Genomic DNA, 14,562 nt, shown 5'->3' with positions numbered 1-14,562 from the left:
TCTCAATTTTGTCCTCGATCAAAATTTTGATGACTTGCGACCATCGGCCTCCTTCCGTCAGGTTGACCTTTTCTTGCAGAAATATTTTATGTTCCTCTTTTGTTAGTGAGAGTGGATCCTTAAGGATGATGTCCAATTGCTGGATGAGTGATTCGCGTATAACCGCCTCCTGTACGTCTTGTTTCTTAAAAATCGCGTCCGAAACGGGTGCTGCAAGTCCCGCATGACCTTTAGCTGCATTGGCTAAACCCTTCTCTGCCGCAGCTTTCTTTCTTTCTTTCAAACGCTTTCTTTCTGCTTCACGCTTTTCTTGCAATATTTGCTTTCTAAACGCATTCGCTTCCGCAGTTTTAGGAGGTTCAAGGGTGACGTCCCATCCAGGTCTGCGTCCTACCCACATTCGGTATTTATCCTCCAAAATCACTCTATCTTCGGGCGATAGTTTCAGCCACGTTTTTCTTCTGACCAGGTGTCGAAATACATCTAGGTTGCCTCTTTTTGCTTCCTGCGGAATTACCAGGAATTGATTTGGCATCGGCACGGCGACCACGCATTCCCAACAAGGGAATCGTTCACCTGAAAGAATGTTGTTGCGCTTGCAATCCGGGCAATCCTTGTTGTAATTTGTCAACGGGTCGCCGGTGACCTTTACGATCGACGGTCTCCGTCCCTTCTCTGTCTTCTGATCAGTTTGGCTCCGTTCAGCCATTTTTCTCAGTTTTCACCTACAATCTCAAAATTTGTAAGTCCCGTGACCTTTCATTGTTTTCATTTTCCAACGTCTATCTTTAAGCCTATGATAAAAAGGCTATTCAGTGCTGAGCTGAAACTTTTCGCTGCTCTTTGATGATGACCTTTGTCATCCTTCATTAGCTGAACCATTCTCAACTGTATGTGGATGACCTTTCCCATCTTAGCTCATTCGCTACTCTTCTTGTAGAGTGTGGTTCGAAAGTAATTTGAGAACTACGGTCTGCTCATCTCCTTCTCATTTCTGGTTCTGATTCTTCATTTTGTGCGGTAGACCTTCCTCCCACACTTTGCTTCTTGCTAATGTACGGTGACCTTTTTCTGCTTCATAAGCGCCATGACCTTTCAGTCCTTCCTTCGTTGAGTGCTAAGTTCCCCGCTGAGTTCTCTAACTGGGCGCTACTTCTCCTTCTCATCGCTTCAGCTCGGGTGACCTTCCCCCCCGGCTGCAATTTCTGCTGCCCTTTAGATCCCAGCTTGCCGGATAAAGTCTGATGACCTTTATCTTCCAACTTTTCAGCTGAAGTCTGGTGACCTTTGGCTGCAAACTTTTCGTCTTAAGTCGGATGACCTTTAGCTTCCAACTTCTTCTTGGTCCTTCCCTCTTGCCTGCTCAGTACCATTCTCTCATGAGCGACTTTCAGCGAAGTCAATAATTTCTTCCTCTGTTACTTGAGCTCGGGTGACCTTCCGCCCCGGCTGAGCTTCCCACTGAATTTTGATGACCTTTAAGTGTTTCACTCGCTCTTTGATCCTTCCGTTCCCTTTCGTTTTGAGCCAATCGTTCATGAGCGATTTTCATTCAACGGCGTGATCGGAAATGACTTCGATTAGCGGGTTTATTTCTGATGACCTTTATGCCGTCCCATGTTCCGGTCATTATATCATAAACTCCAATAAGCCTGACTTTCGGGTTTATTTGTTTTCGTCCTTTTGTTATCCGATCAAGTAATGCTTTGTCGGCTTCGTCTTCGTCTTGGACTTCCCCTCTCAGAATTTGTTCTGGAGTCGGCTTCGGAGTTTTCTTAAGTTTCTTGACCTTTCGCTTTTCAATCTCGTTTGCGATCCGTTGGCCAAGTTGGTCGGCTTGTTCTTTGACGGCTTTTATCTGTTCCGCTCTTGAAAGGTCATTCTTGCCGTTGGTAGCAGAACGTGGTTCGAAAGTATCTTGAGATTTCCGCTCTGCTACTCTGCGAGCAGGCTCATCCATTTTCGCTCTTGAAAGGTCATCCCTGACATTAGTAGCGGAGCGTGGTTCAAAAGTAGTTGCCAGTTTAGATCCATGCTCTGCGCTTTCTTTATCCTCGTTTCGGTGTGACCTTTCATTTTGCTCAATCGTGTTCAAGTTCCCCGCTTCTTGACTAAGCTTCATCGTGACTGGCGTCTCAAAGTCTTTAACCTCTTTCTTCTGTCTTCCTCTCTTTTTCTTAACTGGCTCTTCCGCCTCTTTTGGCTCTTCCGCCTCTATCGGCTCTTCTGCCTCTTTTGGCTCTTCTGCCTCTTTTGGCTCTTCTGCCAATTCCGGTAAAGAGCGTGGTTCGGAAGTATGCTGACGACTACGCTCTGCTTCATCTTGATCTTTCTCAATTATCTCCGAAGCTGCCCTTTCAGCTTGACCTTTCTGAACCGGTAACGGTGGGTGCCACGGTTTCAGACGATCCACCGAAACGACTCGTAAATCCGGTTCCTTCACCGCATCTTGTTCGATGACTTCGACTTCGTTCGGTCTCGGGAAACTGAGAATCTTCCATACTTTGTCATATTTATTCTTGAAGTCGGTTTGATTCTCCTTCTTTCCTTGCTTTGTATCTTTCGGCAGTCTGATTAAGACTCTATCACCGACTTTGAATTGCGGCTCCGACTTCTTCTTGTTGTAGATTTCCGCGTGCTTTTCATAAGCATCTTTGATGTTGCACTTCGCCACTTCCTCTGAAAAGGTCAAGTTCCTTTTCATGGTTTCGACCCATTCGTCTGGTGCACCGTAGTCGTCAGGAACGTTCGTCTTCGTCACTACGTCTTCTGGCATGGTCATTTCTCTCCCGTGAAGCATGTAGTACGCTGAATACCCCGTCGTTGCATGTACTGCACGGTTCATTGCCGATATGACGTATGGAAGATACTTGTTGAACTTCCTTTCATTTCCCGCTTTTAGGTACTGCGACAATCCATCACTGATGGTCTGCATCTGTCTTTCAACCTGTCCTTGACCTTCAGGATGGTACGCTGTTCCAAACGTGTGTTTGATTTTGAACACGTTGGTGACCTTTTTCAGCACTTCTGCGGTGAAATGTCTTCCGCGATCCGTGTGGAGAATATGTGGCGCTCCGTGTACCAGAATTACATGCTTCACAAAGATCTTTGCGAATTCCTTTGCAGTAGCTGTTTTCATTGGCTCCGCTATGACATACTTTGTCAGCTGGTCTATGAAGACCGCGATGTATTTGTATCCTCTTTTCTTTGTTGGGAGTAGAGGTCCTTTTAGATCCGCGAAGACTCTGAAGAATGGATGACCGACTTTGATCTCTTGGAGCTTTCCAGGCGGACACTTCCTTGGCGTCTTTATGAACTGGCATCCTTGGCACGCGAGGATGTAATTCTTGACATCCGTACTCATACGGTCCCAGTAATATCTGAGCCGGATCGCTGTCAGCGTCTTTTCGAAGCCAAGGTGACCTGCTGCTTTTTCATCATGCAGTGCATGAATGATAGCCCTTCTCATTTGCAGCGGTACCACATATGTCCTTTCAAGTCTTCCTTTCTGGTCTTTGACGCGATACAGTATGCCGTTCCATAACTGGTAATGCGTCTCAAACTTTGACCTTTTATCTGCGTCTTGCAGGTGCTCCAATTCGTCGATGATCATTGCCAGGTGCGGATCTTTTAGCTGCTTATTCCGCAACTGCAAATTCGTATCATCTTCTTCTTCTTCGTCTCCTTGTAGGTTGACGATGCGGACTACTGCTGTGCTGAGTTCATTCCAATCTTTGATGACCTTGCATCTCGGAAGAGGTTTGTGACCTTTCTCGATTTTCTTTGGGAATCTCAGCAGTCTGATGGGACACTCTTCTGGGATGTATTCCGAAAGGATTTCTGCTTCACAAAGGTCATTCTGGTCTACCATTTTCTGACCATCTTTCGTGACCTTTCCATCTTTTCGTTCGGAAGCTTCTTTTCTCACTCTGTTGACCTTTATCTTGGTAGCAGAGCGGGGTTCGAAAGTAAGACGACGACTACGCTCTGCTTCATTTATGCTCGAGCGCATGTCTCCGCTTTCTTTTTCTTCCGACACAACCCTTCTCATGTCGGCTTTCAGCCGTTCTTCCCTTTCTTCGGCTAATTGTACGAAAAGTTGCCAAACTTCAATCGGAGGTTCTTCTCTGTTGAGTTCGTTCTTGTAATCTTCGAAGTTTGGGATTTCATCATACTCTTCTTCGTTGCAAGTGGGACCTTCAATTGGCGCTCTTGAAAGGGCATCTGCATTGTCGCAGTATTTGCCCGGCTTGTATTCTATCTTGAATCGGTGACCTTGAAGTGCTAATGCCCATCTTGTCAATCTTGGGTTCATACAAGATTTGTTCGACTCCGATCTTAAGAGGTTCGTCAAAGCTTTGTGATCCGTTCTCACTGTGAATTCGGAGTAGTCGATGTACGACTTGAACTTTCTGACGGCGAAGACTACTGCCAGACATTCCCATTCTGTTACTCCGTAATTCTTTTCTGCTCCATGCAAAACGCGGCTTGCGTATGCAATGGGATGTCCATCTTGGGACAAGATCGCACCTAGCCCTTCCTTTGATGCGTCGCACTCGATCACTGTCGGCTTTGTCGGGTCGAACTTCTTTAATACTGGATCCTTGCATAGCGCTTCTTTAAGGTCATTGAATTCTTGGTCATGGACTGCTGACCAATCTCTTTTGATGTTTTTGTTGTGTCTTAGCAGTTCGTAGAGATGCGCCGTCTTTTGCGCGTATCCAAGGATGAATTTTCGGTAATAGTTTGCTAATCCGAGGAATGACCTCAACTGCCGTTCAGTTGTCGGTTTCTTTTGGCCATTAACTGCCATGACCTTTTCGGGATCCATTTTGATAACATTCTCGCTGAGGATATGCCCCAGGAATCCCATTTCGCGCATGCCAAATTCGCATTTCGTCGGCTTAATTGTGAAGCCTGCGTCGACCAAACTTTGAAGGACATTCCTTAAGTTTTGCATGAAGATCTCCCAGGTCTTCCCCGCGAAGATCACGTCATCAATGTAACCGAAAACGCATCCCATTCTCTTTGCGTTCGACAAGACTTTATCCATACAAAGTTGAAAGGTCGCAGGTCCATTGCAGACTCCAAAAGGTATTCTTTTGAAACGGAACATTCCGTCCTGCGTGACGAAAGTTGTCTTATCTTTCGATGCTGGATCCATTGGGATCTGCCAGAAGCCACTTTGTAAGTCCATCTTGCCGTAGTACTTGTTTCCCGCGCATGCGTCAAGCAGTTCATCTGGGTTCGGCAGTGGATAGTTGTTCTTTTTAGTCAGCTTGTTCAGCAAAATGTAATTGACGCAGAATCTTGTTCCCATAGTTCCGTCGCCATTCTTCTTTGCGGCGAGCACGACCGGAAAACTCCATTCCGCATCGGATGGTTCGATGACATCTTGCTGTAGCATCTCTTCGATGTGCTTTGTGATGAATTCACGACCTTTCCAACTTGTTCTTGCTGGATTGCATTTAACCGGTTTGGCATCGGCTGTGTCAATAGTGTGCGTTACCCTTTTGACATCGCCGTACGGTTTCTTTGACGTGGGGAGAACTTTCCAAAACTCCCAAAATGCGTTTCGCACGTCATTCTTCTGTTCTTCAGTTAGGTCTGGTCCTAGCTTTAATCTTTCAATGATATCATTCAGTTCTTCTTTCGTCTTTGCATCCACTTCGGGATCTTCAAGTATGTTTTTCACGACGGTAGCCGAGTTGACCTTTACATTCTCTAGGTGTTCGTAATGTTCTACGTAACCGAGAAATTGGCCCTTCCTTACGGTCTTTCGGCTTTTGCTTCGGTTTTCGATAATAATTTCAAATCGAGTGCCGTTATGGTCCGTGACTCCCGTTCTCGGTTGGACTTCATTATCCTTTTGAGGAGTTGCTGTATACATCAGCTCCTGATTCCGTGGTACATGAGCGCCCATCTTGACCTTTACGCGTGTGCCGAGGTTTGGTCTCAGCTTAACTCGTTGGTCGCTGTAAACCTTGATCGCTCCTTCTGGGATTCTTGCTTTCTGCACTTTAATTCTTCGAACAATGATCTCTTTCTCTTGTTGTTCGTTCTTTTCATCGTCTTCGTCGAGGTCAAGCAGATCTTCTTGATCCGAAAGGTCACTCACTCCGGTATCTTCAGAAGTGGTAGAGTTATCGCTCGTGCTCGAAAATTCCGAGTCGGATTCGCTGCTATTGTTAGCTTCAAGCTCTTGACCTTTGCTCTTTTTCTCGTCGACGCTCGTCGACGCCTTCATCTTTACTTTCTGTTATAAGGTCATCGCTTTCATCCTTGGGAGCGCTAAGTTTTTTAGCTTTTCGTTTTTCGGGCAGAGGTTTGTCCGTTTCCTTGGACTTCCGTCCGTTTCGTGCAGCTATCCTTGGATTTGTTCGTGTTGCGCGAATCCTTGCTCGTGACCTATCCCTTTCATCGTCTTCCGAGCTATCATCTGCTTGAGCGGTATTCTGTGACCTTTTTGCTTTTCCAACTGGCGGCTCTTCCTCGCCAGTTTCATGTGACCTTTCGTCAACTTTCGGAACTGACCTTTCTGGCTCCTCTTCCAGCATCGCGTTTAGTGACCTTTCGTTCTTCTCGGTTGGCGGCCCTTCCTCGCCATTACCGAGTGACCTTTGTAGTGAAGCCACTAACGACGCTGCTTTCTTTTCTTGCGGCGACATTTGAGCCTTTTTTGCCTCTGTTACCGGGATTCCGTTTTCCTTGTCCCGAATCGCCTGGTTCAGTTCCTTGATCATCTGAGCTAACTCATACGGTGTATGTGAAGGTTCCTCTTCTTCGGCGCCTGTGCCGTTTTCTTGAGCAGCGCTTGTGCTGACCTCTTGTTCTTTTTCTTTGGTTTCTTCGGCGCCTGTGCCGTTATCTTTGTTCTTTTCTTCTTCGGCGCTTGTGCCGCTCTCTTTTTCAGCGCTTGTGCCGTGACCTTTTGGTCTCTTATCGCCGATAAAGACGCAATTTGCCATCAGCTCTTCTGTAGTCCAGTCGTTTTTCGGTACCGTCTCATACATGCACCAAGTATCTCCGCCTCTTTCGGGATACTCCACTCCATCTGGGTCTGGTGCAAAGGTCACCTTTTTCTTTCTTGGATAACCAAATAATCCAAGTTCGCGTCTTTTTCTTGTGACCTTTAATTCCGGAATTTCTCCCGTGAATATCGGTACTTCTTCGAGGATTTTGCCCCATTGTTTATTCCATTCTCTTAAGCTCCCCTTTTTGAGGCAGGCCTGGTAAAGGTCAAATAATTCGTACACTACTGTGCCGAGTCCGATTGGGAAAATGATCGCTCGTTCTTGACCTTTCCATAGATAATTAACTCTGAATTCCCAGAATAAGTCAACTCTCGCTTGCTCCAATATTTCGTTCTCTTCCATTGCTCGTCGCCTTTCTCTGTCGAGCTTTGTGATCGGGTTTGTATACCACGGGTCGCTTTTATCCGCCTTTTCGGGAATGAAGTTATCCGCTTCTTGCTGCCAATGGTGGAGCCACTTCCCTCTGGAGATGATGTAGTTCTTGACTACCGATAACCATTCTCGATAACATTGCCAAAGGTAAGTTGCTTTTGACAGCTCCGGCATGGGAAGTGTTCTGATAATCGATTTGACCTCTTTTTCTTCTTGTCTTTTATGACGTGCAATTGCTGCATTGCATTTCGGCCATTCCGAAAGGTCATCTTGTGTCATTTCTTGCATGCATTTTGCACATCTTTCTTGAGGTCGCGCTATCGAAAGGTCATCGCTGTCGTGCCAATCGTGATGGCAAGAGGTTGCTCTCTCTTCCGCAGTCCATTCTCTTGGTTTGCGGGAAATGACGCGATTGTTCCCTTCCGGCATCCGTTGTCTCGGTTCGGGACGGACGATAACTCGCTTATCCGTTTCTCCGGAATCGGTATCTGTCCATTCGTCGTCCTTTTCGATTTCAACTACGCTATCTCCGGAGGATACCTCAATGACTTCGACATCTTTATCAGCAGGGCGTGGTTCGAAAGTATGACGACGCTTACTGTCTGCTACCTCTTTGCGCGGGCGCGTGTCTCGACCTTTCTCTCGCCCTCTTGCTTTGTTGCGTGTTTCATCGACAGTGCGTGGTTCGAAAATATGTTGAGAACCATGCTCTATTTTCTTCGCATCCAGTTGTTTCCTGGCTTGATCTCGTATTTCCGAGAATAATGCTCTTTCGTCGCTGTTCATCAGTCCTGGCTCTGTCCTGGGCCCAACCATTCTCGTGCCCAGTGCCTCTGGTACTGGGAGTAGCCTTGACCACTCCATTCCTGGCACTAGCGACTGTTTCTTTGCAATCAGTGCTTCTGCTTGCATAATCTTGATTTGTTCCATTGTTGGTGACCTTTGTGTCCCTTTCGACTTCAGTGACCTTTTGCTTCTTTCAGCCTTTTCTAATCCCTGTGCCTCTGGTACTGGGATTAGATTTTTACCATTCTCATTTTGTTTCTTATCATTCGATCCCTGTGCCTCTGGTACTGGGATAGCCGTTTGCCCCGAATTATTTCTTTGTTGAAGTTCGGTGACCTTTCCTGCATTGACTTTTGCAGAGGATTTCGGCTCGTCATCTTCGGCTTCAGTTTCTCGTTCTTCCTCGTCATCCCCGTCTATCAGGATGAATTTCTTTGCGAGGAAGTCGAATCCCAATAGAACTTGAACATCGTCTGACGCTGGTCTGACGTAGAACGAGTGTTGACTCGTTTTCCTTCTTAAGGTCACTGGTGCTACGCAGTAGTGCGTTACTTCGAAGCCTGACGTTCCGCTGATCCCTTTGATCATCACCTTCTTTTTCGGTGGTAGTCTTACAGTCTGGAGGCCATTCCTTTCACAGAACTGTTGACAAATCAAAGACGTCTCTGCGCCAGTGTCAAGCATTGCCATGACCTTTTTATTTCCAATTTTGACTTCATGTGTATAAGCTTCGATACGTTTCGGTAAGTTTCCATCTTCGAGTTTCAAGACTCTTATTCGACACTTGACTGGGATTGGTGCAGCATGCTTGCTCTCTATCAGACCTTTTGAGCTCCAACGATCTATCCGTTTCGGTACGTCGGGTCGCACGTCTGAGAACTTTTCTATCCCCTTTGATTTCGGTAAGGTGTTCGTCTGCTCTTTCGCGGCGATTTCTTTGCCCGTGACCTTTGCCACTTCGCACATTAAACCCTTCTCTTGTGCGTTCTCGTGACCTTTTATCACTTGCGCAATAACTTCGTATTGTGACCTTTCATTGCGCACATCTTTGGACGGTTTTTCTTGCAACTCTGCCATTATCTCTTGCGTAATTTCATCCGCAAAGGTCATCTCGTCATCTTCACTCTTTTTCTCTGGTGACCTTTCGTACACAACCATCTTATGGTCGTTTTCTTTCATCCATTCCGTAATCTTTTTCGCAATTTCGTTATTCGTGCGAGTGGGATCGATTTGAGATGACAATCCGTCAGTTCTTGGCGGTGACCTTTCGTTGTCATTCCGGATTGCTTCTGTCATGTCATACGACTTCTCCTTCTGCGGAGTTTGCGCTAAGTCCGGTGACCTTTCCGGTCTTGACATGAAAAATCCACCATTTAGTGACCTTTGTAAAGGTACTTTCTCACCATACTGAGGCGGTAATTCACCCTTCTCAATCCGCTCTCGAAACTGACGGTTATTTTCGTCACATTGGTTCTTCTCTTTCCAGTACTTTCGGTTGTGAAGCTTTTACCATTTCCTCGAGATGCTTTCTCATCCGCCAATCTTGTTTCTCTCTTTCTTCCCAGGAAGCTTCTCTGGAGATTCTCACATCTTGCGGTGACCTTTGTGGCGGAGGAACTGGTTTCCACATACCGTGCCGTCCATTCGGCCTGTAAGCGACTTTTTGCCACTCATTCTTCTGTTGTAGAGTGTTTGCCTCATCGAGAGAGTCATCTGAGACTTGCTGTGCCCCTTCGCTCTGTTTCACTGTTTGCTGCGCCATTCGCAGAGTCAAGTTACTTTCTTGACCTTTCGGTTCATCGGCGACTTCACCGTGACCTTTCTCTTTCAGTGACTCTTGAGTCTGCTGCACTGGCAATCTCTCGTGACCTTTCACTTCTTCAACTCTCGCTTAAGGTGACCTTTCGGTCTCTTGCGCTCCTTGCGCAGTCACGGCCCTTCCGTGATCTTCCTCGGCAGCTCTTGCTTGAAATACTTTTGCCATCTGCTCAAGGAATTTCGGTCTATCCGGACCGCCTTCATGCGTTCGTTGTACGGTTACGGTCATTCTGTCAAATTCAAACGTATTTTCGACGAACTTTCGGAATCTCGCGTGATGTGTTTCATCATCCTCTTCGCTTGAGATTTCCGCTTGCGTCTTTCGCAGAGTAGCTTCACTCTTCCTCGCGGTTGCTTTCCGCGGTGACCTTTGGGTCTGCTGTCCTTGCAGCGTCACGTTACTTTCGTGACTTTCTTGATTTGCAGTTACTTTCTGCTGTCCCGGATGCAGAGTTGAGGCCCTTCCGTCAACCCTGTTCCCCGCAGTTACTTTCTGCGGTGACCTTTCGGTCGGCCCCGGTTGAGTCAAGTTATTTTCTTGACTCCCCGCAGTTACTTTCTGCGGTGACCTTTCGGTCAAATTCTTCCGTCCTTGCGGCAGTCTTTTTAAACCCTTCTCTTGTCCTTTATGAGCCCCTTCGCTCGATTTCGAGTTATTTTCTCGAATCCTCGGATTTCTTTTCCGGGTCTTTGCGTTACTTTCGCAGCATCCCTTTCTCGCTGCGGTCTTTGCCTGCAGCGGAGCACCTTGCTCCTCTATATCCGGTGGTTTCGGTTCCGGACGATAAGTAGGCTCACCGGCGCCTACTGACCTTGAACGTTTCCCTGGACCATTCCCTGGACTGGCGCACCTTGCGCCTGACCGGCACCATTCGCCGGGGCGAAGTTAAAGCCTCCGCCTTGCTGACCGAAACCGTTCTGGTTCCCACCGACGAAGCCGCCTTGCTGCCCGCCGAAGTCGCCCTGGCCACCTTGACCGGCGAAATTGCCCTGGCCACCTTGACCGGCAAAATTATCGCCACCTTGACCACCGTTATTCCACTGACCTCCTTGACCAGCACCGTTCCATTGGCCACCTTGACCACCACCATTCCATTGGCCGCCGCCGTAATTTCCGCGATTTCCGCCGCGGCCTCTGCCTCTACCTCGGAAGCCGCCTCTAACCGGGCCATATCCGCCGTTTCCTCCGCCTTGGCCACCTTGACCGGCGAAGTTACCTTGGCCTCCGAAGTTATCCTGGCTGCCTTGACCTCCGTTGTTCCACTGGCCACCTTGACCAGCGAAATTCCCTTGGCCGCCAAAATTGCCCTGGCCTCCTTGATTGTTGTAGTTGGCCTGGCCACCTTGACCGGCGAAGTTCCCTTGGCCACCTTGACCAGCATACCGTCCGCATTGGCGTGATTGTGGCACATAACCATTTGCCATTGCGTTGCGCCATCCGCCATGATTGTTACGCAGCATCAACCATTCTTCATACACGACCCGGTTGGGGTTCTGATTCCACGGTGTTCCCGCGAACGAACACGCTTGTGTGTAGTGGTTGCCGTATATGCAGTTATGGCATGTCAGCGCGTTATTGGCCATCCATCCGTCGATCATGGTGAACAGGCGCTCTACTCGCGACCCGTATCGTGGTCCTTTATTTCCTTGTCCACGGTTCGGTCGGAAGTTTCCTTGATTTCCTCCGCCACCGTTGAATCCCTGGCCAGCAAAGCCCGGGTTCGCCTGAGCCATTCCTTGGCCACCGAGCCCTCCATTCAGGGCGTTTCTTTGCACGTTTTCTTGTGGGTTCTGTTTCGGCCTTGCTGCTTGCTGAGCTGATGCTTGGATCGCCGCGATCGCAGGCTTGGTTACTTCTTGGACGGCCGTTTGGATCGCCGCGATCGTCGCGTACGATACCTGACCTTCATTTCGACCGTTGCCAAAGGTCATCTCTTGAGTGCCTAACGGCGGGAATTCCGTATTGTATCCTGGCGCCTGCGCCGAGCACGACTGGTTCTGTCGCCCATTCGCGACTTCTTCGATCTGGCCCGATCGGATGATCACGCAATCATCTTGGACTCGGTTGCCTCTCGTGACCTTATACTTTTCTTCGCCAGTCGACCAGGTGCGGAAGAATTCCTTGATATCTATTGGGTTATGGAATTTCTGTGCTCGGAGTGCCTTATAAAGGTCACTGTCGTTCTTACATCCTTGAATTAGGAATCCGATGGCCTGCTTCTCTGTAATGATCCGTTTCGATTTGAAGCGCATGATCGCCTGATAGAATTGATCAAGCGTTTCTTTGCCGGCCTCAAACTTTCTTTTCATAGCTTCCCTTAAGGCGTTGACCCCTTCGTCACGATCGCCAAAGTGTTCTTTGAACTTCGTCATCCATTCATCGACGGTTAGTTCTTCCGCCTCTTCTTCATCATCGATTTCTCTTTCCGCGTCAAACCATGCCTTCGCGTCCCCTTTGACTGCGTTGGCGACTTCCAGCATCATTGCTGCCTCCGAAAGGTCACACGTCTTCTGAGTCTCCTTGACCTGACGGATCCAACCAAGTAAAGCTTCTCGGTTGCCGTTGTAGTCGATCAACGCGGATTTCCGGGCCATGGCTCTCATGTAACCTCTGAATTCCCGTTCTTCGCGACGGAGTCGCTGTGCTTCAGCGTGGTATTCCGCGCGGTATTCTCTTTCGCCTCTCCTCTTCACGAGCTACCCTTTCCTGCTCGTTTTGGCGAACTCGTGGATCTTCGTGATTATCTGGCTGATGGTCAGATTTGTAGACGATTAGACGATTGTTTCCCTCGGTCCTGTTTCTTGTTGCCGAGGATTGACCCCACCGATCGGTCCTGAGTGCCCCTTCGCCAACTCAGTATCGTCGGTGACCTTTTCAGCTTTGACCTTATCTTCATCATGGCCGTCGCTTCGGCCAGTCCCCGTCTTTAAGGGAGCTTTGAAATGAACTTCCTTAATCGTGTGGACTTCGCCATATCCCGGGTGCGGAGACTCTTCCGTTTCGCTTTGCATTGTTCGTCTTTTGTCTTCTTGAGCTTTTCAGTCGGTGATTTTATCATCCTTTTCCATTACCGAGGTGGCCATTTCTACCAGTTCATTGCTTAATTTAGCGATTTCTTCCTTTTGATTCTCAGTTTTCAGTTGCCCTTCTCTATTCTGAACCCCTAGCACGGTGACCCGTTCGTCACTCTGTTGTGCTGAGGTTGACCACTTCTTAACTTCTTTCTTTTGACTGTCGATTTCATCGCTTAGTCGTTTGAGTTCGATCTTCGTCGTTTCTGCCAGTTCAAGGAGCCCCTTCGCTGCTTGATCTCTCTGGCCCTCTACTTCGTTTTGCTTCCTTTTCCGCTCTTGTAATTCCGTTTGCAACGTCTTGATGTTATCCTCGCGTGACTTAAGGTCATCCCTTAGTTTTGAGATGTCTGCTGTTAAGCTGGAGACCTTCCCTGTGAACTTTGTCGCATTGGCCAAGCACTCATCACGCTTCTTCTCGGCCTCATTGACCTTTGACTGCAAAAGGTCACGCTCATTCTTTAATTCCGCTATCTCTCGTGACCCTTCAGCTGATTCTTCGGACAGACTGTTGTTGAGGTCCTCTACTGCGAGGATTCCTTCCATGTCTTTATCGTCTACCATTTTCTTCAGCTCTTCCGCAGCCTGTCTCTGGGCAGCATATTTGACCTTCCATTGTGTTGCCTCTTCTTCCAGCGTGACCTTTTCCTGTTCTAATTGGAATACTCTTGCTTCGACTTCGATGGTTTTGTTTCGTTGTTCTCGTAGGGCAGCAAATGCTTGCTCATCTTTTTCATCGAGAAGCTTTTCTAGCTCTCTGATTCGCTGTTTCGCTTCATTCGATACGGGAGGTGTTGATGACCTTTCGTTGTCAGCCTTTCCTGACGCTATTCCCTCAAAGGTCTCCTCCAACTTTTCATGAACGATCGTTCGCACAATCCCTTTCGTTAAGTCAGCTTCCTTCATTGCAGTGTGGAAGGATATCTGCATCGTCGTTTCATCCTCATCGTCAGTGTAAAATTTTTCACTTGATACGGGGCTGGTACCATTTTCTTCCAGCTGTTCTTTAGAGAGCAATGAGTTATCCGAAAGGTCATCCAATTTGACCTTTTCCTCGTCAATCGGCTCGTTGCCGCTGACAGCGTCACCACCTTCGGTGACCTTTTGACTGATTTCATCGTTTCCCTTCTCTTCTTGTTCCGCCTTTTCCTTGACTTTTTCGGCCGACCGTGCCATTCCTCCGGTCTCGGCCTTCAGGTCATCTTTGTTTTCTCCGTCTGTGACCATTCTCTCATCGGTGACCTTTGCCTGGTCTACCGTGTTATCTCCGGCATGTCGCTCGGAGCTTTTTCCATTTCCGTCACTCGAGCTCTCATTCTGAGTTTCTCTCAGAGCCGTTTGATATGTGGCTTCTGAGCCTCTGGTGTCCTTCCTCCCAAAGGTCTTCTGAGCTCGAGTTGCTCTTTCGTGTTCTACTGGTCGTGTGAATGGCTTTATTTTCCGTTCGTAAGGGTTTTCTGACCCCCGAGACCGTTCTCTC

The 14,562-nt window shown here is 48.0% G+C and overlaps 1 protein-coding gene across 1 annotated transcript; it reads right to left on the bottom strand.

The window, feature by feature from the left end:
* Window positions 1–13,049: 13,049 nt before the first annotated feature.
* On the bottom strand, window positions 13,050–14,309 carry LOC129582372 (calponin homology domain-containing protein DDB_G0272472-like). Its single transcript, XM_055473884.1, has one exon. The coding sequence runs from the start codon at window positions 14,307–14,309 to the stop codon at window positions 13,050–13,052; it is 1,260 nt and encodes a 419-aa protein (XP_055329859.1).
* Window positions 14,310–14,562: the final 253 nt, after the last annotated feature.

This window comes from Paramacrobiotus metropolitanus, unplaced genomic scaffold (assembly GCF_019649055.1).
Source record: "Paramacrobiotus metropolitanus isolate TYO unplaced genomic scaffold, Prichtersi_v1.0 Parri_scaffold0000007, whole genome shotgun sequence".
NCBI lineage: Eukaryota > Metazoa > Tardigrada > Eutardigrada > Parachela > Macrobiotidae > Paramacrobiotus > Paramacrobiotus metropolitanus.
This window is presented reverse-complemented; position numbering and strand designations above follow the sequence as displayed.